This window comes from Vicugna pacos, chromosome 16 (genome assembly GCF_048564905.1).
Source record: "Vicugna pacos chromosome 16, VicPac4, whole genome shotgun sequence".
NCBI classification, from domain to species: Eukaryota; Metazoa; Chordata; class Mammalia; order Artiodactyla; family Camelidae; genus Vicugna; species Vicugna pacos.
In genome coordinates this window covers 30890237-30915101 of record NC_133002.1, presented here as the reverse complement: position 1 = coordinate 30915101, position 24865 = coordinate 30890237, and the positions used below count along the sequence as shown (strand labels likewise).

The window sequence follows — 24865 nt, the reverse complement described above, 5'->3', positions numbered from 1 at the left end:
GACAAGTGAGTAAACTGAGGCTCTGAGAAATTAGGTGATTTCCAAACATCATACAGTTGGTACATGATAGAGTGAGACAGAAAGCATCAACTTTGCAGTTCACAAAGTTTGTGAACATAGATGTGTCATATATGAAATGATAAAGAGGAGTGCTTATTGCTTACAAGTTTACAATCTTGTATTTAGTAGTACATTAGATTCCATTATGTTTAATTCAGCAGCCATGCCCTTTTCCATCTTGTCCACCTGAAATATTCTTACATATATTTTAATATTTATTTCAAAAGAAGTCTTCATCTGGAAAGCCTTCTCTAACCCCAAAGGTAGAGTTAGCTGCTTTGTCCTTTGACTCACCACTCCACTCTCACCTTCTTTTCCAGGCTAAACTATAAACCCTGATTTGCATTTCTGTCTCTAAACTTGTCTCTGAGCTCTTTAAGATCACAAGTGTTATTCTGTTCTTAATTTATGTTCCCAGTGTCAAGCAGGGTGTATGGCACCTATTAGGCTCAGAGTAAGTTTCAATCTCTACACATCTCAATTTCTGGGAAAAAATATAATTAAATGCATTTATAATTGAAGGTTAGTCAGTGTAACATCACTCTCCTATACTAAGAACATAGCCACTAAGTTCTATTTGCTTTCTTATAGCGATGAGTTATCAGAAATCTAGAGAAAAACATTTATATCACTGACTCCATTTCCAAACACTGATTCTGAGAACATAATACAATTATCCTGTGAATGAAATCAATATTCTATTTCTTAATGCTGCTAAATATATCTCCATACCAATCTTATATCACATTAGCAAACTCTTAGAGAATACTGGAGGCAGAATGGGTCTTTGAAAATCATGCAGCTCAATACTCCGATTTTATACATGAGAAAATCAAGACCTTGAGATAGTAACTTGCCTTAGAGTTCATGTTTTGTTAGTGGATGAGCCAAGCCAGTAAGCACTTTCCAATATCCTTGCTGTTTCTATGACCCAAAGAAGGAAGAAGCTTGATAATGACAAAGGCAAACACTGAGCCTGAGCCAGCTGACCAAAGACAGTGTACCAAACATGAGGACAAAGGGCTGAGTAGGGAGAGGCATCAGAAGCCAGAGTCCGAGGCAAGAGGATAAAAGGGCCAGGGATACGAGGGTGGGGGAAATGGTTGGAAGAACAATTTGAAGTGACATCTGGTGAGTCCCTGAGGGCTATTGTCAAAAGGTAGCTTCTACCTACTTTGTACCACTCACCTAACTGCTTATTTTCTATGTCTCCACAGTGGAGAATAGCTCCACTCTCCAATAAACTGTCCAAGCCAGAAACCAGGGAGCCAGAGGGAAAAACCCCTCCCTCTTTCTCACCCCTTACATTTGTTATAAATCTGGGAATATTGGCTGAGAAATCTGAGGTGGGGTGGGGGAAGCTGGTTTTGGTTTACTACGTTCATGTAAAGACAACAAAAGTAATATCCAATCCAAAGAATATTACTTCCCACTTCTCAATTTGAAAATGTCAGCCTAAAACAATGCCTACTTCATCCTCAGACGCCACACCAAGACTGATTTGGGTTGAGCATTTCAGCAGCCTTTCATGGTTTCCTACTATATGAAGGAGTGAAGGGCAGTTTACTATAACTGAAGAACGTGGGGCACTGTTTACCATATGGAGGAATGAGAGTCACTGTGGAAAGCCAAATTGTAAGATGGCCCCAGGATTCCCACCTCCAGGTATACACACCTTCTATAATCCCCCCATCTTGAGTACAGATGGGACTAGTGTGTATGATGGAATTTTACTCCTGTGATTAGGTTACATTATATGTGAAAGATGAAGGGATTTTTCAGCTGTGAATGAGGTCTTCAGTTAACTTTGAGCTGATCAAAAGAGACAGTACACTGAGTAGACCTAAATTTTAAAAGAGAGTCCAGGCCTTCACAGAAGGGAAAGAAGAGATTCAAAGCAAGACACACCTGTTGGCCTTGAAACAATTAGCCATGTTATGAAAGCCTATGGACAAGGGATAACCTATAGGAGCTGAGGGCCTCAGTCATACAACTGTAATTGAATTCTGCCAAGAACTCGCATGAGCTTGGCCCTAGATGAGAATGCATCTGCACTGACACCTTTTGCAGTCCTGAGACACCATGAGCAGAGGACTCAGATAAACCATACCCAGATTCTTGACCCAAGGAAATTGTGAGACAATAAATGTGCATTGATTTAAACTGCTAAATGTGTGGTAATTTGTTACACAGCAATAGAAAATTAATATAGGTGCCATTTACTAGGTGGAGGAATGAGGGGCATGCATGATCCCAGGCAGGCCATTCTAGCTCAGCAGGGATCTTCCCCATCCAGCCTGCTTTCCTTCCTAGGAGGACTGCTGGGAGACAGGAATTCGTGTTTGTTACCAATGTCTAATAGGAGCCATTCTTAGGCAAAGAAAACTGGCCATTTGAACAACACAGGTAATTAGGGCTAAACTACAGGTGGTTGCCAATAGATATATTACTTTCATCTTCTAACAATCTTGAGGTTTTAAAACAACTCAACAAGGCAGGGGTGCAAACTGCATGTTGGGAGAGTTTATTCACCTGAGTGAAACATTTCTAGTCAATTTTAAAGAAGGCGTCAGTACAATGAACCAAGCAGCCTCCTAATCCAATCTGGATCAGAAATAAGCTGAAAATTCCTCTATTAACCTTTCAGATGTTTAGAAACTCAGTTTCATGATCCCGTGATACTTGCTAGATCCCTGAGGAAGAGTAAATTGCTTACAATTGTTTACTGATCTCCCATTATTCCTAGGATCTCTTTAACTGTGTTCACTGCATCACTGAGTGTGATCTGGCTCCTGACCACTTCCAATCTCAAACCACTTTGCACTCCACAGCCGCAGAGGATTTTGTTCTGTTTCTTATCCATGTCATGCCCATGCATTCAGGCTCACTCCTCGGCCTGGAACCCTATTCTAAGCCCACTCCCTGCTGGTACTGTCCCTCCTACTCTTCCAGTCTCAGCTTGCCATGGCTTTTGCAGGAAGGTCTTCCCTGATCTCCAACTATTCTTGCTGTACTTCTCAAAACCCTTTTCAGCACACAGACTTGCAGCGAGTTGTTTATTTTGCTCATCATTAATGTCATTTACACCTGGCTTCAAGGGGCAATAATTCTGCTCTGATCCAAACTGCTTTAGCAAATGTTGAACTGCTACTGTATGCTAGGTTTGCACTATGACCTGGAGGGGGAGGAGTGGAAGGAGATAAAGTTTCTGCTTCTAGAAACTGGACCTTCCCATTGCTCCTGTCCTAGCTCATGTCTCCTTCATCTCTCACCCTGAATTCTGTACTAGTTTCAATCCCTCCCTTGATGTCCCAGTGCCATTAGGGTAAAATCCAAACTCTGACTGGTATAGCCTTACATGCTCAGACTAATGCTGCCCTCCTTGGCCCTTAATCCCCTGAGCCTTCTTGCCCCAGGTAGCCTCTCTTCTCTCTCTTCCTAGCCTCCAGAAAATTGCCTATCTGGGATGTCCCCTGTGTTCTCTCAGACCAGGAAGCCCCAAATATCCTTCATGGCAATCCCGGAAACATTATAAGGTTGAGGACATTTGGCTCTCTTTCTCTCCTGCTATCCTCAGCTTCTTAAGGTCACAGTGGGTCCTTTTTTGTGTCTTTACTCACCAAGAACCAAGTATGGTGATGCTGAAAGCACATGAGAGCTTGCTGGATGAGTGAGCTCAAGAACTCATGTACAGTGACCTGAGAGTGATCTTTTCGAGGTGGCAAAATGAAAGAGAGGTTTTTTACCTGCTCTAGAGTTTCCAAAAAGTTGGAAAAATATATACCCCAACAGTCATGATTTAAAGATTTAAAATGGAAGCAAGCCACCATATTTTGATGTCCTAGTCTGAAAAGGAAGGAAACTCCCCGCCCAAACATTGCTATGTGAAGAAGGTACAGGGGGTGAAAGGCCCTTCACCATTATCAAAGGCTGTCTCTCCCACTGGATTGTAAGCTCCAGGAAGTTAGAAGCCATGTCGTTTTGAATTTCCAACTCCTGGCACAGTGCCCCCTCTAAAGGGAATGCTCAATTTCCCTAATGTTTTGGATAAATGAAATGTGAATAGATACTATTTGACATAAATTTTCTGAAACATGTTAATATGTTTATGCTAAATTATAAATATGTTACACACATGTGTAATACACATGTTACATACGTGTGTGTGTGTGTGTGTGTGTGTGTGTGTGTATATAGCCACAAAACAAAGGTCATGCTGAATCCATGATTAACACAATTTTTTTGTTTGTTTGTTTTTATAGTCTTAGCATAGATGTTTGCCATTGCTTGCTGGATGATTTAAAAAAATCACCTCATGGATCCTTCTGCCTTTGACATTCTCATTGAAATACTGTACATCTCTATTACTGCAGCCATAGCTGGCTTTTTATTTATTTTCCTTTCAGTATTCCTGAGATATAATTGACATACAGCAATATATAAATTTAAGGTGTACAGCATAATGATCTGACTTAATATACATTGTGAAAGAGTTATCACAATAAATCTAGTGAACATACATCATCTCATATAGATGCAAAATTAAAGAATAGAAAGATATTTTTCCATGTGAAGAGAAATCTTAGGATTTATTCTCTTAACAACTTTCATATACTACATCCAGCAGTGTTAATTATATTTATCATGTCATACATGACACTTCTAGTACTTCCAGTTATAAGATAACTGGAATTTGTACCTTTCAACTGTACCCATTCAATCCCCACTCCACCCACATCTCCGCCTCTGGTAACCACAAATCTGATCTCTTTTTCTGTGAATTTATTTGTTTGTTTTTGAAATATAATTGACCTTCAGCACTGTATTAGATCGTGTCACACAACATAGTGATTTGATATTTCTATACATTTCAAAATGATCACTACAATAAGTCTAGCTATATGTCACTATACAGAGATATTGACATGATAATTGACCATATTCCTCACACCATACATTTCATATTCATGACTCATTTATTTTGCAACTGGAAGTTTATGCATCTTAATGTCCGTCATGCATTTCTTTCCTCACCCCACACCCGTGCCCTCTGGCAACTACCTGTTCTCTGTATTTATAACATTGTTTCAGTTTTATTATGATTGGTCATTTGTTTTGATTTTCAGCTATAAGTCAAATCATACAATATTTGTCTTCCTCTGACTTATTTCACTTAACATAATACCCTCTAGGTCCATTCACATTGTCACAAGTGGCTAAGTCATGTTCCATTGTGTGTGTGTATGTGTGTGTGTACAAACTTCATTTTCTTCCTCCATTCACCTATTGATGGGCACTTAGGTTGCTTTCATATCTTGGGTGTTCTAAATAATGCTGAACATAAGGGTTCACATATATTTTCTAATTAGTGTTTTCATTTTATTTGAATAAATACCCAGAAGTGGAATTGCTGGATCAATGTTGGTTCTATTTTTAATTTTTCGAGGAATCTCCAACAGTTTTCCATAGTGGCGGCACCGATTTACATTCCCACCCACCATGCATGAGGGTTTCATTTTCTCCTCCTCCTTGCCAACACTTGTTGTCTTTTTGATAATAGTCATTCTGACAAGTGTGAGGTGATAACACATTGTGGTTTTTTATTTGAATATCCCCGAGGACTGCTGAGGTGGAGCATCATTTCATGTGCCTGTTGGCCATCCTTATGTCTTTCTGGAAAAGTGCCTATTCAGATCCTCTACCCGCTTTTTAATCAGGTTCTCGTTTTTCTGATGCTGAGTTGCACGAATTCTTTGTATGTTTGGGCTATTAACCATTTATCAGACACATTGTTTGCAAATGACTTCTTCCATTCAGTAGGCAGTTTTTGTTTTGTTGATAGTTTCCCTCACTTCACAAAAGCTTTTCATTCTGATGTAGTCCCATTTGTTTATTTTTGCTTTTTTTCCCCTTCCCTGATGCATATAAACATAATATTATTAAGACCAATGTAAAAAGGCTTACTGTCTATGTTTTCTTCCAGCAGTTTTATGGTTTCAGGTCTTACATTTAAGTCTTTAAACCAGTTTGAGTTTATTTTTGTGTATGACGTGAGACAGTAGTTCAGTATGATTCTTTTGCATGCAGCTGTCTAGTTTTCTCGGAGCCATTTATTAAAGAAGCTGTCTTTTCCCCATTGTATATTATTGCCTCCTGTGTCATAGATTAATTGACTATTTCTGGGATCTCTATTCTGTTCCAATGATCTATGGGTCTGAGTGTGTGCAGATATCATACTGTTTTGATTACTGTAGCTTTGTAGAATAGTTTTAAATCAGGGAATGTGATACCTTTACCTTTGTTTTTCTTCCTCAAGACTGTTTTGGCTATTCAGTGTCCTCTGTATTACCAAACAAATTTTACAATTATTTGTTCTTGTTCTGTGAAAAATGTCATTAGTATTTTGATAGGGATTGCACTGAACCCGAAAATTGCCATAGGTAGTAGTGTAATTTTAACAACATTAACTCTTCCAACCCATGAAGATGGTACATCTTCCCATCTGTGTGTGTCATCTACAATTTCTTTCATCAGTGTCTCATTTTCTGACTACAGATCTGTTACCTCTTTGGTTAGATTTATTCCTAAGTATTTTATTCTGTTTGAAGCAATTGTAAGAGGAATAATTTCTGACTTTCTTTTTCTGATAGTTTTTTGTTAGTGTATAGAAATGCAACAGATTTCTGTATATTAATTTTGTATCCTGTAACTTTATAGAATTCATTGGTGAGTTGTAGTAGGTTTTTGGTGGTATTTTTAGGGTTTTCTATGTATAGTGTCATGTCATTTGCAAATGGTGACAGCTTTACTTCTTTCTTTCCAATTTGGATTCCTTATTTATTTTTCTTGTCTGTTGCTGTGGCTAGGACTTCCAATAATAAGCTGAATTAAAATGATGAGAGTTGCCATCCTTGTCTCAGTCCTGATCTTAGAGGAAATTCTTCAGCTTTTCACCATTGAGTATGATGTTAGCTGTGTGCTTGTTATATGGCCTTTATTATGTCGAGTGTATTCCTTCTCTACCAACTTTGTAGAAATTTTAATCATAAAGGGATGTTGAATTTTGCCAGAAGCTTTTTCTGCATCTATTAAGATGATAATATGATTTTTACTCTTCAGTCTGTTAATGTGGTGTATCACATTGAACAGTTTGCAGATACTGAAAATTCCTTGTGTCCCTGGGATAAATCTCATTTGATGTGTTGTTGAAATTAGTTTGCTCATATTTTATTGAAGGAGTTTTGCATATACATTAATCAGTGACAATGGACTGTAATTTTCTTTTCTGTGTGATATCTTTGTCTGATGTTAGTATCAGAATGATGCTGGCCTCATAGATTTAGTTCAGAAGAATTCCTTCCTCTGCAGTTTCTTGGAATAGTTAATTGGTCTTTAAATATTTGATAGAATTCACTGTGAAGCCATCTGGTCCTGGACTTTTGTTTGTTTGTTTGTTGTTTAATTACAGATTCAGTTTCAATACTGGTAATTGGTGTGTTCATATATTCTATTTCTTCCTGGTTCTGTCTTGGAGGTTTTACATTTCTAGGAATTTGTCCGTTTCTTCTACATTGTTCATTTTTTGACATATAGTTGTTTGTAGTAATCTCTTATGATCCTTTTGTATTTCTGTGATGTTGGATGTAACTTCTATTTCATTTCTGATTTTATCGACTTAGACTCCCTTTTTTATTTTGGTAAGTCTGGCTAAAACTTTATCAATTTTGTTTATCTTTTTAAAGAATCAGCTTTTAGTTTCATTGATCTTTTATTTTTTATAGGCTCTCTTTCATTTATTTCTGCTCTGATTTTATGATCTTTCCTCCTACTAATTGAGTTCTATTTGTTATTCTTTTTTTAGTTCTTTAAGTTGTAAGCTTAGATTGTTTATTTGAGATTTTTCTTGTTTCCTGAGGTATGCCTTTATCAATACAAACTTCCTCCTTGGAATAGTTTTTGCTGTCTCACAGATTTTGGATGATTTCATTTCCATTTGTCTTCAGGTGTTTTTTTTTTTTTTTTTTTTTTTTTTTTTTTACTTCTTTGGTTTATTCAGTGATCATAAGGCTGGTCTGGTGTGAGGCTTAAATCAGTTCTGTAAAGCACTGAGATGGAGCCTGGTAGAGCAAGCGTTATGCTAATATATACTTTTTTTTTTTAAACCATTGTGTGTGTGTGTGTGTGTGTGTGTGTGAGATGAGAATAAATTTCTAGTATACAGTGCTGTATGGTTAACTATAGTCACCACAAACACATTGGTTGTTTAGTAGAATTTATTTAGCCTCTGTGTGTTTGTGTTTTTTGCAGTTTTATCTTCTTGCAGTTGATTTCTAGTCATATAGAATGGATTTCAGAAAAAGTGCTTAATGTGATTTAAATTTTCTTGAATTTGCTTGGACGTATTTTGTGACCTCTAATGTGATCTATCCTGGAAAATGTTCCATGTGCACTTGAAAAGAACGTGTATTCTGCTGCTTTTGGATGGAATGTTCTATTCACATTTATTAAGTTCATTTGGTCTAATGTGTCATTCAACACCAGTGTTTCCTTATTAATATTCTTTGGATAATCTGTTCATTGATGTAAGTGGGGTGTTAAAGTCCCCTACTGTTATTGTGTTACCATTATGTTTGTTATGTTTGTTAACATTTGCTTTATGTATTTAAGTACTCTTATGTTGGGAGCATGTATATTTACAAATGTTCTATCTTCTAGCTGGATTGATCCCTTTATCACTATGTAATGTCTTTTTTTATTTCTTGTTACAGTCTTTGTTTTAAAATCTATTTTGTCTTATATAAGTATAGCTAACCCTGCTTTCTTTTCATTTGCATTTGCATGGAATATCTTTTACCATACCCTCACTTTCAGCCTGTGTGTATCTTTAGATGTGAAGTGAGTCTCTTGTGTTCAGCATATATATTAGTCTATACTGGTTTTTGTATCCATTCACTCACTCTATTTTTTTATTGGAACTTTTAGTCTATGTACATTTAAAGTAATTATTGATAGGTATGTACTTATTGCCATTTTGTTTTTATTTTGGAGCTTTTGCAGTTTTTTCCCCCTTTCTTCTTTGCTTTCTTCCTTTGTGATTTGATGACTATCTTTAATGTTATGTTTGAACGCCTCTTTCTTTTATGTGTGCATAACTATTACAGATTTTTGTTTCTGGTTATTATGAGGTATACACACACACACAGACACACACACACACATATATAGATGTAATTAGTTTAAGTTGCTGAACTCTTATGTTCAAATATATCATAAGAACCCTACAGTTTTACTCCCCACCACCACCATGTTTACTGTTTTAACATTATATTTTACATCTTTTTGTGTAGTATATAACTCAACTACTTCTTGTGGATATTGATGATTTTAATACTTTTATATTCTAACTGTCCTACCAGCTTTATATGAGGTTGACTTATCAAATTTACTATATGTTAACCTTTACCAATGAGATTTTTTTCCTTTCATAATTCTCATATTTCTAGTTGTGGTTTTTTATTTTCTGCTTAGAGAAGTCCCTTTAGCATTTCTTCTAAAGCTAGTTTGGTGGTGTTGGACTCCTGGCTTTCACTTGTCTGTAAAACTTTTGATCTCTTCATCAAATCTGAATGAGGCTTTGCCAAGTAGAGTATTCCTGGCTGCAGGCTTTCCCTTTCATCATTTTAAATATATTGTGCCACTCTCTTCTGGCCTGCAGTTCCTGCTGAAAAGTCAGCTTATAGATTTATGGGAGTTCCCTGTATGTAACTTGTTGATTTTCCTTTACTGATTTTAAAATTCTCTATCTTTCATTTTTACCATTTTAATTACACTGTGTCTTGATGTGGTCCTCTTTGAGTTGACCTTGTTCAGGGCTCTCTCTACTTCCTGGATGTTGATGTCTGTTTCCTTTCCCAGGTTAGGTAAGTTTTCAGCTCTTATGTCTTCAAATATGTTCTCTGTCCCTTTTTCTCTCTCTTTTCCTTCTGAGATCCCTATAATGAGAATGCTACTAAACTTGATGTTGTTCCCAAAGTCTCTTAAACTTTCCTCGTTTCTTTCTATTCTTCTTTGTTGTTGTTAAGCTTCAATGATTTCTTCTCTGTCTTCCATCTCACCAAATTGTTCCCCTGTATCTCTAGTCTACTACTGATTTCTTCCAGTGTACTTTTTACCTCACTTCTTGTATTCTTCAACTCTGTTTGGTTCTACTTTACATTTTCGAACTCTTTGTTAGAACTTCTAACTTCACACTCTATTCATCAAAATTTCTTCCAAGTTCTTTGGCTTTGTGGTTTTATTTTGTTCATTTGGAACATATTTCTCTGTTGCCTCATTTTAGTTAATTTGCTACTTTTAATTTTTATGTATTTGGAAAGTTGGTTATGTTTCCTGACCATGGAGAACTGGTTTTTCTGTAGGAGACGTCCTAGGCATCCCAGCAGTACACTCACCTCTGATCAACAGAGATATATGCTCTAGGTGTGCTCCTACATGAGCTGCACGGGCCTTCTTTTGGCAGTCTGGTAGGTGTGCTTGACCCACAGTCTGGTTCATTGCCAGCCCTGCCTTGTGAGGAGGCTACCAGTCCCTGGTGGGCAGAGCCAGACCAGGTCATGAAGTGGTTGTGCAGAGCCCCAGGGATTCCTTGGGCTAATGCTGGCCCACTGGTGGGTGGATCTGGGTCCCAGTGTCTCTGGCTGCAAGGCCCTGGGGATCCTGAAGTTGGTGCCTGCCCACTGTTTGGTGAAGCTGGTCCCAGAGCTAATGTCAGTGCACTGGTGTGCTGGGCTAGGTCCTGGGCCTTCTGTTGTCAGAGCCAGATTGTTGGGTGGCTGTGGGCTCAGGGGGTCTTAAGACAGCCACCCTGCAGGTGAGCAGGGCCAGTTTCAGCACTAGTAAGCTTGAGGGAGGATTCCAACATGGAACTTGCCAGAACCAGATGGTTTGAGGTAGAACAAGCTCCCAAAAATGACTGCCACTAGTGTCTGTATCCCCAGGGTGAATTCCTCTTGCCTCTGTGGGAGGCTCTCTAAATCAACGGATGGGTCTAACTCAGGCTCCTTTCAAATCACTCTTCTGGCCTGGGTCCTGAAGTGTGTGAGATTTTGTGTGCACCCTTTAAGAGTGGAGTCTCCATTTTCACAGCCTGTTGGCTCACTGGAAAGTAAGTCCTGATAGCCTTCAAAGTCAAACATTCTGGGGCTCATCTTCATGGTGCAGAATCCCCAAGCTGGGGAGCCTAATATGCGGCTCATACCCCCTTGTTCCTTAGGGAGAACTCCTGCAATTGTTTTTATCCTCCCATTTGTTTGTCACCCACCTGGGGATATGGGTCTTGACTACACTGCATCTCGGTACCCCCCATCTAATTGTGATTCCTTCTTTACAGCTTTAGTTGTAGATCTTTTATGCTAGTCTTCCAGTCTTTTCCATCAATAGTTGCACTGTAAATAGTTGTAATTTTGACATGTCCATGGCCATTTGGCCCATAGTTGGCTTTTTAAAATACGCATTTGACTGTATCTCCCCAGAGCTTAATAATGTCCTATAGTTCCTCTATTTTTAAAGGGACTGTGCCTATGCTCTTGCCTATGGAACACAAAGACTTTTACAGCCTGGCCCCTGATGGCTTTGCTGGCCTCTCACTCATCATGCTCCATAGTGTATCCTGCCTTTTAGACACTCAGAGGTACCTAGCACACCCCAAACCCAAAGTGCATTTTGACTCCTCTTTGCCAGTGCTGTTTACTCTGATAATCCTCACATTCTTCTCCTTATCCACTTTGGGTAATCCTGAAGATTGTTGAGACCGAGTTCCAATTTCCTTTCTTCCTTCTCCCTTGTACTGAGAAATATGAGTCTTGAAGAATGCTTTGGGTTGCAAGTAACAGAAAACGTGACTCAAAGTGGCTCCAACAACAAGATAGTTTATCTCGCTTGTGAAAAAAATGATAGGCAGTTCTATGATTAATTCAGTGATCAAGTGGGTCATAAACAACCTGTGTTCTTTTCAACTTTCTGTTCTGCCGTCTTTAGTGTGACTTTTGTTCCTGAGTTTACTGAGCAGACTTCCCCTCACAAGCCATGGATAGAACTGTTTAGCATATGTTCATGTCCATATTTGTGTATTAGTCAGGGTCTTCCAGAGAAACAGAACCAAAAGAATGTGTGTGTGTGTGTGTGTGTCTGTATACAGAGAAAGAAGTTTATTTTAAGGAATTGGTTCATAAGGTTGTGGAGACTGACAAATCTGAAATTTGTAAGGTAGGTCAGCAGGCTAGAATCCCAGTTGATGTTGCAGCTCAAGGCCAAAAACTTCTGGAACCACAATTTCCCTCAGCCTTTTTTTCTTAAGGCCTGCTGCTGATTGGATGAAGCCCACCAACATTATGGAGAGTAAACTGCTTTTCTCAAAGTCTACCAATGTAAATGTTAATCTCGTATAAAAAATATCTTTCCTGAAACTTAAATTAATGTTTGATAAAATATCTTGGTACTGTGGACCAGCCAAGTTGTCACATAAAATTAGCCATCATGACAAAGCTGAAAAGAAAAAGAGGCTGAAATCTCCATGATTGGTGTAGGTATTAGCCAAGGGTAACCTTCTGGGCCTGGGAGGAGCTCCTTCCTGAGCACATGGCTGTGTAGAGGATAAGCACTCAAACAAAATTGGGCTCTGTCCATAAGGCAGACTGTTGGTTATAGGTGGTGTTGGATTTGCATAGGTAAACAACCAAATCTGTTAAACACTAGGCAGGCTGAATCCGAGCACTCCATGGCCTCCTTTTTATGTTCCATAAACCTTATTAGAGCCCTTACAGTAAGTTATGGGTTTATGACTCTTTAGGCTGTCAGCTTATCCTTGAATAAGAATCATGTGTCAATTAGCTTTTTATCAACTGTCAGGTGGCTACTCCTTAAGCACTACTGAACTGGCCAAAGTCAGGGATTTTGATGCTAAATCAAACCTGTGTTTGCCACTGCTGAAGAAATCATGGATTTCTATCCTCCACAGTCTTCTTTGCAATCACAGATTAACATTTATGCCAATTGAGAATCATTTCTGGGCACTCTTGTAAAAACTTATAGGACAATAAAACTTGTCCAAATAATCCAGTCATATGAGGTTCTCTTCTCTTTTACATATCCATAACCTGAAAAAATACCCCAGTGGCAAAGCAAAGAACATTCTTAACCTTATATTCAGTAATGATAATAAGAGCTACAGGGACCATTGCCTTTGCAACAATTCAGATAAAGTGGGTCATCTGGAGTCTGTCAGATACTAGACCCTCAGGTCCAATTACTTAATTCACAAATTTTTATGATTCTTATATTTTTTAAGAGCATTGGAGTTTCCAAAAGTTTAGAAAGTGAGATCATCAGTTACCAGTTTTCTTAACCAAGAAGCATAAGGGCTTTGGGGCTGTTAAATCCAGAGTATGGTAAGTTACCTCTCCAATGGCCACTACTGTGTAGAGAGTGTTTTTGAGCTTACAAGTTCAAGGAACATTTATTAAGCACTTTCCAAGTTCTAGTATCATGGGAGACCATCACTTGAATTATTACCCTTTCCAATGTACAGCTCTCTGCCTTTCTCAAAAAGAGAAGTATAAAATATGTAGTTATGTTGTTACTGATAAAATAATGATAGTTATGCCAACAGGAACTGACATGCACTGACTCACACCATGCACCAGACTCTACCATAAGCACTCTACCTACATTATGTAATTTAATCCTCAGAAAACCTCATAAGGTTTATTTGGTCCTAATCTCCATTCTAACAGATGAAGAACATAGGGGACTGAGAGTTGGTAGGCAACTCGCTGACAGTTCTGCCATAGGGAAGCTATAGAGCCCAGACTCAAGTCCGTGCTCAGCACTGCACATCTTACTGCTCCCCATGTAGCAGGTTTTATACATATTATCTCATTTAAAACTGGAACTGAGGGAAAGCTAAATGATTTTAAATCAACACTTAAAGGAAAGATAAAACTTCTTCCTTGTGGTTGTCTTAGAATCAACAATCAACTCAAAACGGCTTTGAATACATGTAAAAAAAGAATGCAGCAACAGGGAGGAACATCAAAAAACTATAGAGCAGAAAAGCAAATTTTTTCAGAACGTATCCAGTGTTATCAATGAGCATTTCAGTCACTACAGAGGATATTACTAGTTTAACAAGACTTATCATAATCTGACAGAATGCCCTATTTTGCTCAAATTTAATAATCAGAAAGAACAGAAATGTACTTATAAATGTAATTTCTGGGATATCTTGAATATAATAAGCAGATTCCTCAGAAAAAAATACACAAGGATTCTATCCACTGGAAAGAGATGCCCCCACTTGTAAGTACAAAATGTCACGTATCTATATCATGCCATATGAACACAGCTGTGTCAGTTAAGTTATTATAAGAGTGTTGTTAGAAACCTGATCATTTATGAGTGAATTAATCAAATCCAGTTTCTATGCCCACTGGGCCAAGGAATAAATGTACCATAGTAAATTTATCAAGTTAATATACTGACTTACGGCAGTCAGCTGGCTTTTCCGTGGGTCATCTACTTTCCCTTACCATGCCTGCTTGCCTCCTGTTGAGAAGTTCCAAGAGTACATATATATGTCACACAATTCAAATTTGAAAAGTCATGCTCAGGGGGGTTTAGCAACTTGCTTAGCTCTGCGCAGCTGATGTAATGATTTCTACAGAAAAACAGGAAAAAGAGACATAGCAGCCAAGAATGAATTAGGTCAAGTGACCTTGGGTCACTGCTCTTGCCAGCTGCCGCCAACTACAAAGACCTCAAGTGACACTTGGAGCCCTCTGTTTTCAGTGCCTGAGTTGGAACCACACACTGACTCCTCTTGAGAGCTTTATTTCTTACTGTCTCACATCTAAGCAGTTAAAAATATTTTGAAATATTTCACCTGCCTTCCCTTCCATCCTTTGCTTTAACATTCACACTCTTTCTCTTGCCTCTCTCCCTCCAAAGTCTTTCAAGAAGAATGAGGACCATGATTAGGATAAGAGCTGTTGGGGGAAGACAAGGACCCTCTACCTTGCCTCAAAACTAAAGTTACGGTATGTTTCTGGCTAACCAGTTTTCAGCCCTCTCTCCCCATGCTGACAGCATCCACTTTGCCTGTTATTTTTAGTTGGTACTTGGCCCAATCTGCTAAGTCTTGATCATGAAAGCTATTGAAGTGACATCAGTGACAGCATGCATCCCAGCAAGCCTGTTGCCAGTTGCCATGGTCAGTCTTTCCAGACTTCCTGTTTCATTAACATTAAAAAAAAATGGCTCTTTGTCACTTAACCAAATTTCAGCATATAGAACTTCAATGCTGACTTCTCCATTACCCACTCCCTAACAGCCACCTGTAGATAGAAAGATCTTAAGATGTAAGCTCAGATGGAAAAGCATGGTCTTGGTTAAATTACTACTCATTTAATAAATTTTCTCTAAATGGAGTGTTCACCAAACACATAAGTCAGACTCTGCTGCCTTTTGCAATACATTCAATGCTGGATAGCAAATGCAAATTTCTGGAAATAATATTATATATCATTCAAATTCTTTTCTTAAAAATAAAGTGACAAGAATATATGTGTATTTACCTGGGACAAAGCTTCCCTGGACCACCTCCTTGTATGCCCACCAGCCTTCATGGATTTTTGGTGAATTCTGTTGAGCTATAGGAAAAGAAAGGAGAAAACAGACTAAGATGATAGCAGAGAAGTACTGTGTCCTGGCTGTCCAAGCAAGGAGAGTGTCGATACATAAAATAATTCTTTTCTACCCAAAAGTCATACTACAAAATGCAACAGCAACCTCCCTCCTCTTTATTTTCAAATAGATTATTAACCTGTAAAAGACATTACTGTAGAGTTTTATATATAAAAAAAAACACTTAAGATACTTCTACTGAAGAGAAATAGACAGTAACTATGTATTTAAGCCTATTTGAATTCCCCATCACTTATCTCTACCTCTGACTCACGTCTTTTCTTTACCTGCCCGTTACACACACACACACACAGGCATACACACATATCCCTATAAGGAAGACCTAACAGTCTGACTGAAGCATCAATTCAGTAAATATCATTTAAAAGGAAGAAAGAAAAAGAAGCCCCTGGATAATTAAGAGTGCAGCAACTGACGAAAGTGACATTGAAAGTCTCTGTACCATCAGAAAATTGCAAAACACTTTGCTCTCTCTTCATCTTCAATCATTGCTTCTTCAGCTACCCTATCCATTCAGACATGGAATTATGTAAGATTTTAGCAGGCAGTAAGACAATCAGACCATCTGAATCAAGTCTATTAGAATGATGGAACTGCAAAGTTTCCGTTAGCTTTCTTTGACATGCATTGTGAATAATCCAAATTCACCCTACAAAAAAATCAATCAGCTTGAGCAGGGCTCATTTGATGCCTATAAATTACAAAATATGATAGCTACAGGCTAGAGTTGAAGAAAATAAAGGCATTTTATGTAATGTATTTTCAAATGCCCTTGTACGCCCAGTCTGGCCTCATACTGCTTGGCAATTTGGAAAGACAGGACAGCACATTTAAAAGGTACCCCATTTAAAGTTCTGCTATAGTACTTCAGGGGCTTATCAGAGATAGGGCACCAAGAGAAGAGCTAGATTTCCATTTTAATGCCTCCCAGCCAGATTCTCAACAATCATCTTGTTGTTCATCTGATTTCCAATTCAGAATTCCTCAGAGCAAACAGGTGAACAGAAAGCAGCCTAAGCTTCCACTGTATTCTCTGCTTCTCTTTGCCTATGAATTGGGATCCCTTTACTTGTTGTGCAACCAGTCCCTGGGAGAAATCCAGGTATCTAATAAAAAAAATCATGTTGACAATAAAAGCTGTCATCACAGCCAGATGAGGAAATATACATAGCAAAGGCTCCTTTTTGATAGTAAGGAAAATCTGTTTCACTTTTATTCTCCTTTTTTTTGTTGTTGTTGTTGTGTCAGTTTGAGAACTTGTGAGTTTCAAAAGAAAACTCAGAATCTCAGGATTTGGAAAGAGACATAGAGTTCATTGCCACAGTCTCTTCTTGTACAGATGAGGAAACTGAGGCACAGAGAAGGGATGCCGCTTTAAAAAGTATGAGGCCATAGAACAGGAGTCAACAAACTTTTCCTGCAAATGGTCAGACAGTTAATATTGTAGGCTTTGAAGGCTGTACTGTCCCTGTTCCAAATGCTCAACTGTCGTTGTAGCACAAAAGCAGCCACACGCAATCTATAAATGAATGGGTGAGGGTGCCAAGAAAATTTTATTTTGCAAACACAGACAGAAGATTTGGTCTGTGGGCTGCAGTTTTCTGATTCCTGTCTTAGAGTTGGAAAGGATTTTTGCCATCTAGTCCGGCTTCCTACTCAAATGTTTAGGAGTGAGCTACTTTAAGGAGAAAATCCCTATCACTAACTGTAAGACAGAGTTATATAACTTAACTATCTTAGTTCAAAGAAAACACAAATGCAGAGCATCTCCATGTGCAAATCATAGTGGTCTCTTGATCTGGTGTAAAAGAAACTCAAGAGCAATGACTGAATGAATATATGCCCAGGAATGGGATTGCTGGAAATCCCATTCCTGGGCATATATCCACAGGGAACCTTAATTCAGAAAGATACATGCACCCCAATGTTCATAGCAGCACTATTTACAATAGCCAAGATACAGAAACAGCCTAAATGTCCATCAACAGATGACTGGATAAAGAAGCTGTGGTAGATTGATAAAATGGAATACTACTTAGCCATAAAAAATAATAAAATAATGCCATTTGCAGTAACATGGATGGACCTGGAGGATGTCGTTCTAAATGAAGTAAGCCAGAAAGAGAAAGAAAAATATATGCTATCACTCATATGTAGAATATTAAAAAAAAAGAAAGAAAAAAACTTATTTACAAAACAGAAACAGATTCACAGACATAGAAAACAAATTATAGTTACCAGGGAGGGAATGGGGGGGGAAGGATAAATTGAGAGTTAGAGATTTGCAGATACTAATTAATATATATATAAAATACATAAACAACAAGTTTATACTGTATAGCATAGGAAATTATATTCAATATCTTGTAGTAACTTATGGTGAAAAAGAATATGAAAATGAGTATATGTATGTTCATGTATGACTGAAGTATTGTGCTGTACACCAGAAATTGACACAACATTGTAAACTGACTAAACTTAATTAAATACATAATATATATTAAACAAAACTGATATGTTAAAAAAAGAAAAAGAGAAATGACTGAGGGTGTGCTGGTATGGTAGGGAAGGAAACAGTAGAAAAGCAAATACAGGAGCTTCACAAAAGGAAACAACAGGGGAAGGGAGGTTTTTAAACAAAACTCCACCATCAGTTAAAATACACCAAACCATAAGTGTGCACATTTCAAAAATGTGCTCCCAAGTCCTGGGTCAGAACAATTATGTCAGGTGGTCTATGACAAGAAAAGATGGAGCCAAATATATGGGAAAGGTAGTTAGAGCCCATGTGATCTTGTGGTTACTTGGTTTTAATGTGATAGTAAGGGCCCGGACAGTTGCTTTCCAAAGAAACTGCTTTTCTCTGACTGGGAAAAACAAAGTTATAGTGAACTCTTTTATTTATTTCAATGAGTTTCATTTAAAAGTATAGAGGGGGAAGTGATTCTTGAGAGTATTTATATCTCTGCCATTTTTAAATTTTTCTGTAAGTTGTGAGATAAGGATGACACTCATTTAAATTCCTTTACCCTATGTGACCCCCAACTTAACCACAAAAACTAGAAAAAAACATTCAGATCACCGTCAAGGATAGTCCTGGCTATCCTTGATGGTGATCTGGTGACAACATGACTGTTCCGACCACAGAAGATAGGTATAACCTAGAATCACCTTATACACTGGGCCAGACCCAAGCAAGCTAACAGCAAAATTATACTTGCACTGGGAGATGAAGAGAGAAAACAAGTTGGTGGTAGGACAGCCTGTGTTACTTTCACCCAAAAGCTTAATATGAGACGTTGATTAAAAGGCTCAAAGGTAGCTGAAGTTGAAAATCACAGGAGGAACATTCTTAACATTGCTGATTCTGAACCTGGTGTTCAAGAATCTCTGCAATTTGGATTTACCATTCATTCTGATGTCATAATCTACAAAATTTCTGTCCACCTGCTGCCCTCAAGTACACCATGTTTATTACTCTCTCATACCTTTTTTCGACACTTTTTTTCCCCTGGAATTCACTGTTTACCTATTTATTGACTAGTCTTACTCAGTTCTCAAACCTTACCAATTCTTACTCCTTTCAATAAATTTCGCCTGATCTTCTATCTCCACTATAATCCCTTATCTCCCTGAGTTTCAGAACATTAGTGTCTATTCCTTATTTGTCACTTTCATTAATTCAGCAATCACTTATTGAGTACCTATGATTGTCAGGCAGTTTTCTAAGCATCAAGAATACAACATTCTGTGAAACTTAACAAGCTTATGTACAGCAAAGGAAACCATAAGTAAAACAAAAAGGCAACCTACAGAATGGGAGAAAGTTTTTGCAAATGAAACTGACAAAGGCTTGATCTCCAGAATATATAAGCAGCTCATATGACTTACTAAGAAAAAAAACAAACAACCCAATCCAAAAACGGGCAGAAGACCTAAACAAGCAATTCTCTAAGGAAGAAATACAAATGATCAATAGGCACATGAAAAAAAAATGCTCAGTATCACTAATTATCAGAGAAATGCAAATCAAAGGTATTAAAGACTGGGTCGTGATGGTGTTGAGTGGAGGGAGGGTTCCCCCTTCTCTGAGTAACCTTCCTTTATTAATGGTTTTCAACATGACCCTCAATGCTTTCTTCAATTCCTGTACAGTGAGAATCACTGCTGGAATGAGTTGTAGTATAAGAGATCGAATATAATGAACTATAATTATCTTATAAATAAATTATCTAATTATATTTAATTTTCTTCTAAATTTGGGTTAGCCTGTTCAGAAAAATGAAAATATTACACAGAATTATAGATGTGGAAGGGAGTTTGAAATCCTGTTTTCTGTCCCCCTCATTTATCAGATGGAGGAACTAAGACCCAGAAGAGTAAAAGCCTTCACAAGAACTAACAGCAGGGAACCAATATTGTGACCCAAAGCCTCTGTGGATCAAATTGTTGCTTGTCCAACTACGCACATTTTAAATGTTTTTAAATGAGTTGTGAAAGAAAAAAAATTAGTTGTCAGTTAAACAGAATATCCAACTTCAGTTATTTGGGATTATCCATTCAATCCTCAGCAAATTCCAAGGTTTTCACTAATTCCACCAAAGAAATCTGTAATGATGAGATTTTGCCTTGTTGCCATGTGGAAAGGGATCCTGGAACAGAATGTGCACTCTTTGCCTAGGAAAACCGAGTGGAAGTACAGAATTTGACAAGTTCCTGAGTTATAAGTTACAGAAAGCTCCCTCTGTTCTTCAATCATCCACTTTCAGAACTCTGTGCAATGTCCCCTCAAGGTCTCCTCACTTATAAATCAAAGAGAGATTATTATGAATGAAAAGAGAGAACCTAAGGGAGCCTGTTTTCTCTGAGACTCTCCCCAAAAGTTACTCTCTAAAGGAACAAAGGCAAATGTACTTTAAAATGACTATTTTTTCCCCTTATACAATAGGTGTTTCTGGGAAAGCCAAGAACATCCTTTACATGCAATCATAACAAAAGCAAGAAGTGAAAATAAAGGTAAGCCTTTACAAACAAATACTATTTTATCATACAGGAAAGGAAGAAGCCACAGCACCCTTGCTTTTCAGAAAAAAAAAAAAAAAAAAACACCAGGCACAAAAATGGAAAATATACTGAGAATTGCATACAGCTCAGTCAATAAAATGTCTTCATCATCCTGGCCAGATTTTCCCCAGTCCATATTTTGTTTAGTAGTGTTGACACAAAACCAGCCTCTGTATCCCCAAAACTGGATTCAGACTTAGAGGCAGGGAAGGAGGCATTAGAAAAGAACAGCATTACTGCTTTACCAGGCAGAAGAGAGTCTAAGGCAGGCTAGTGCCTTAGAGACTGTGAGCCCATCTTGGGGTTGGGGTCTCGAGGTTTTACAGAATAAGTGCCTGGAACAGAAGCGGTGAAAACAATCAGGGCGCTTTACAGGGTGCTAAATTTCTCTTTAACCTTGATGGACGAACTTCGGAGAATCTGTCCATTCTTCTGAAACTACTGGCCCATTACCTCCTTCCTGGAGCACAGCTTCTGGGTTAAAGCTATTCTTGGTAAAGAATGTAAGGGAGAAGTTTGGGGGCTGTTGAGCACAAAAACAGTGAAAGACAGACAGCAGACTGCAGGATTTCTTAGAAAGAATCAGCAAACAATTTTAGCATCAGAGAGGTTAGTTAGTTTCCCACTGCTTCAGTAGTAAGCAAATGATCTCTCATTATTAGGTTAATGTCCTGCAATTCTGCAAACCCAATTCCTTTGGAACATCCAGGGTCACATAATTGTGATTTTCAAAAGGCAGGCAGAACCAGACACAGAGAGTATGTGTGCCCTAAAGCAAATGCTGTGCTTTAACATTCAAGTTCAAAAACACAGGATTAGAGGATTAAAGAAGTTCACATGAAATATGCCAATGTTGACCTTAGCTGAGTTTTTGTGTCACTAGTGTAACTGTTTTTGTTTCACAAGTGTACTCGTGTATGGCTGCTGAATGGAAAGATTCTGGCTTTGGTGAGTGAGCAATGTGTGAAGATGCCCTCACCTGAACCAGGGCTGGCTGGCATTAGGTTTTGGGCTTGAGTTGGATTCGAAGGTCTGCTTAACAGCCAAGTGTCAGTAAAGAGAAGAAATAATAATAATAATAGCTAATAGGTAAGAAGATTTTATACATTGACACTGTCCTATGCACTTTACATATATTGACTCATTAAAGTCACACAAACCTTGCTTAGTGTTATTTTCATTATCCTCTTTGAGGAAATCGGTGAAGGAAACAAAGATTCGAGGTAAGTAATCTGCCCAAGGTCTCGCTGGTGGTAAAAGGTGGAGCTGAAACTTACAGACAGGTAGTACAGCTCCCAAGACTGTGCTCTTAACAATTATGCCTAATTCCTCACAAGAGCCAGAGTATAAATACAAGGTTTTTCTTTAGATAATGGAATTTTTAAAAATAAAAAAAAAATAGGTCATCAAGTGCTAAGGGGTCAAACAGGACTCAAGATGGCAGGTGAGCCAAGAGGTCTGAAAGCTTGGAGAAACAGTTTAAAAGTGGGCAGGCAGGAAGCAAGAAGACTCAGGCAAACAGCAGGGGCCATGTTTAAAAATTCATCATGTCAAGACATAGATTCAGACGGACACTCAAGAGAAAAGATCAAATCACCACTCCAGCACCACTGTCCTCCGCCTCTTGCTGGATCAGTCTATCATGACTATTCAGAAAACTACGAAGACATTCTTGTGAATAAAGCTTTACTGCATTTGTGGTTAATACTTTTGGATACACATTATTTGAGTCAAAGGGGAGAAATAACTTAAATCAATGAGAATTTAAAGTCTAATTAGAAATAAGACAAGGATGATTAAAACTATGATGAAAAAGTAAATGCTACGACTTAATTCAGTGACTTTTACATTGTAGGCACTCTCTAGGCATTTCAAATATGCCCTTTCCCTCAATCAAAACAAATCTGCAAAATAAAATGCTGTGGAGATTAAAATTCAAAAACATTATAACTTGTCCAAGGTCATAAGCTATTAAGTGGCAGATGTAGGATTTAAAGAAGGTCTATTTTGTGGGTTTTTTTTTTTTTTTTGGATAGCTTACAACATCAGAAATTTATCCTCCCCTAGTTCTGGAGAGTGGAAGTTTGTTAATCTTACTAGGATATAGGAAAAAACAAAGCCATATTCCCTTTGGAAGCTCCCGGGGATAAAGCTCTTCTAGCTTCCAACTTCTGTGGGTGCCAGAATTCTAAAGGAAATCTGTTTGATGCTAAAACTCATGGGCTTTACTCCATTTTGCCTGGAAGCTCTAAACAATAAATAGAGGGGATTGGGAATAATAACCATAATTATTGAAAAAAGTGGGAAAAATTATTTGTATATTTTATCTTGTCAAATGAAATGCATAATTTCCAAATCAGCTAAGAAAAACAATCAAATAAACAAAAGCAATGAAAAAAACAATCCAGCTTAGCTAAAATCCAGAAAACTGACAATACTGATTTTGGAGAAGATGACGAGCAACAGGAACTCTCATTCATTGCTAGTGGGAATGTAAAACAGCCTATCCAATTAGGAAGACAATTTGGCTGTTGATTACAAAGCTAAATATAGTCATATCACCCAGCAATCTCACTCCTAGGTATTTACCCAACATATTTTAAAACTTTGTTCACACAAAAACCTCAGTAAAAATGTTTATAGCAGCTTTATTCATAATTGCCCAAACTGGAAGCCAGTAAGATAGCTTCAATAGGTGAATGAGTTAACAAGCTGGTACATCCATACAATGTAATATTATTCATTGATAAAAAGAAATGTGTTATCAAACTACAAAAGACACTGATGAACCTTAAATGCACATTCCTAAGTGAAAGAAGTTAGTCTGAAAAGGCTATATATTTTATAAATCCAATTATATGACATTCTAGAAAAGGCAAAACTATGAAAACAGTTAAAAAAAAAAAAAGACCCCTTGTTGCTGTTGGATTGCAACCTAAGGAGCTTCCTGATGAAATCTGAAACTGACTCCCACAGAAAAAGGGTTAGGACAGGCAGACCCCTCCAGATTGGCAGCGGCAAGAATAATAAGCAAAGGAACTTACACACCAGGTTCGTCTTGAGTGGCTCCAAGACAACTAGATCTCGGCATACTACCGTCAGCATCTTAAAAATATATAGAATAATATATATAGAAAATATATAGAATTCTTAACTGAATTCAGCCACATGTTGTCTGGAGAGTCTTAACAATACCTTATTCTCTCAAGGCTAAATTACACATACACATGCACCTATACGTCAAAGCTAGAACAATTTGAACATGAATGATGGTGATATTAAATTATATCTCATAAGTTAAAAATAACTATCCCTGAGTCCACCCTGATTTAATAAATAAGTATATAAATGGGGAGAAAGGCAGCATTTGTTACAGTTCATTTTCAACTAATGAATGTAGAAAAACAGAGGGAAATAGAATATAATCATTACAAGGCATAATTGCTATAGACAAGATCCATAGTGGATGCTAAAATTAGTGGGCAAAAGCTTAAGGTGATGTAGGATTAGCATTGTCTGAAATCTGCCTTCATGATATTTATTTTTATAAAGGGAGAGATACTAACTTTGCAATGGAGAAACCTGCCAAAACCACCTTCACCAAGTGACTAAGGTCAGTATCACCAGTATTAATATGTATCAATATAATGAATCCCATGACAGAATGTACTGAGGATATAGCATCATTTCTCCAGTATTTTTGCTCAAAATGCATACCTGTAGTCTGTATAATCATAAAACATCAAATCATAATTGAGGGACATTTGACAAAATAACTGATCAATATTACTCGAAAGTGTTAAAACCATTAAAAAATAAGGAAAGGCTAAGACTATTACAGATGGAATGCGATTAAAAAGACATAAAAATTAAATGCACTTTGGGATCCTGGATAGGACTCCGGAATAGAAAAAGGACATTAGTGGGAAAAGTGGTGAAATACCAATTAATTTTTAGATTTAGTTAATAGTGTTGTACAAGG

At 37.7% G+C, this 24865-nt stretch overlaps 1 protein-coding gene across 2 annotated transcripts in view; it reads right to left on the bottom strand.

Moving 5' to 3' along the window:
• Positions 1–24865, bottom strand: part of CA10 (carbonic anhydrase 10) — a 519450-nt gene that overhangs the window by 430960 nt on the left and 63625 nt on the right. For both annotated transcript variants that reach the window (XM_006218377.4, XM_072938631.1), the window contains one exon: positions 15690–15764. In XM_006218377.4, coding sequence (XP_006218439.1) covers positions 15690–15764 — 75 coding nt within the window. The remainder of the gene's footprint in view (positions 1–15689; positions 15765–24865) is intronic.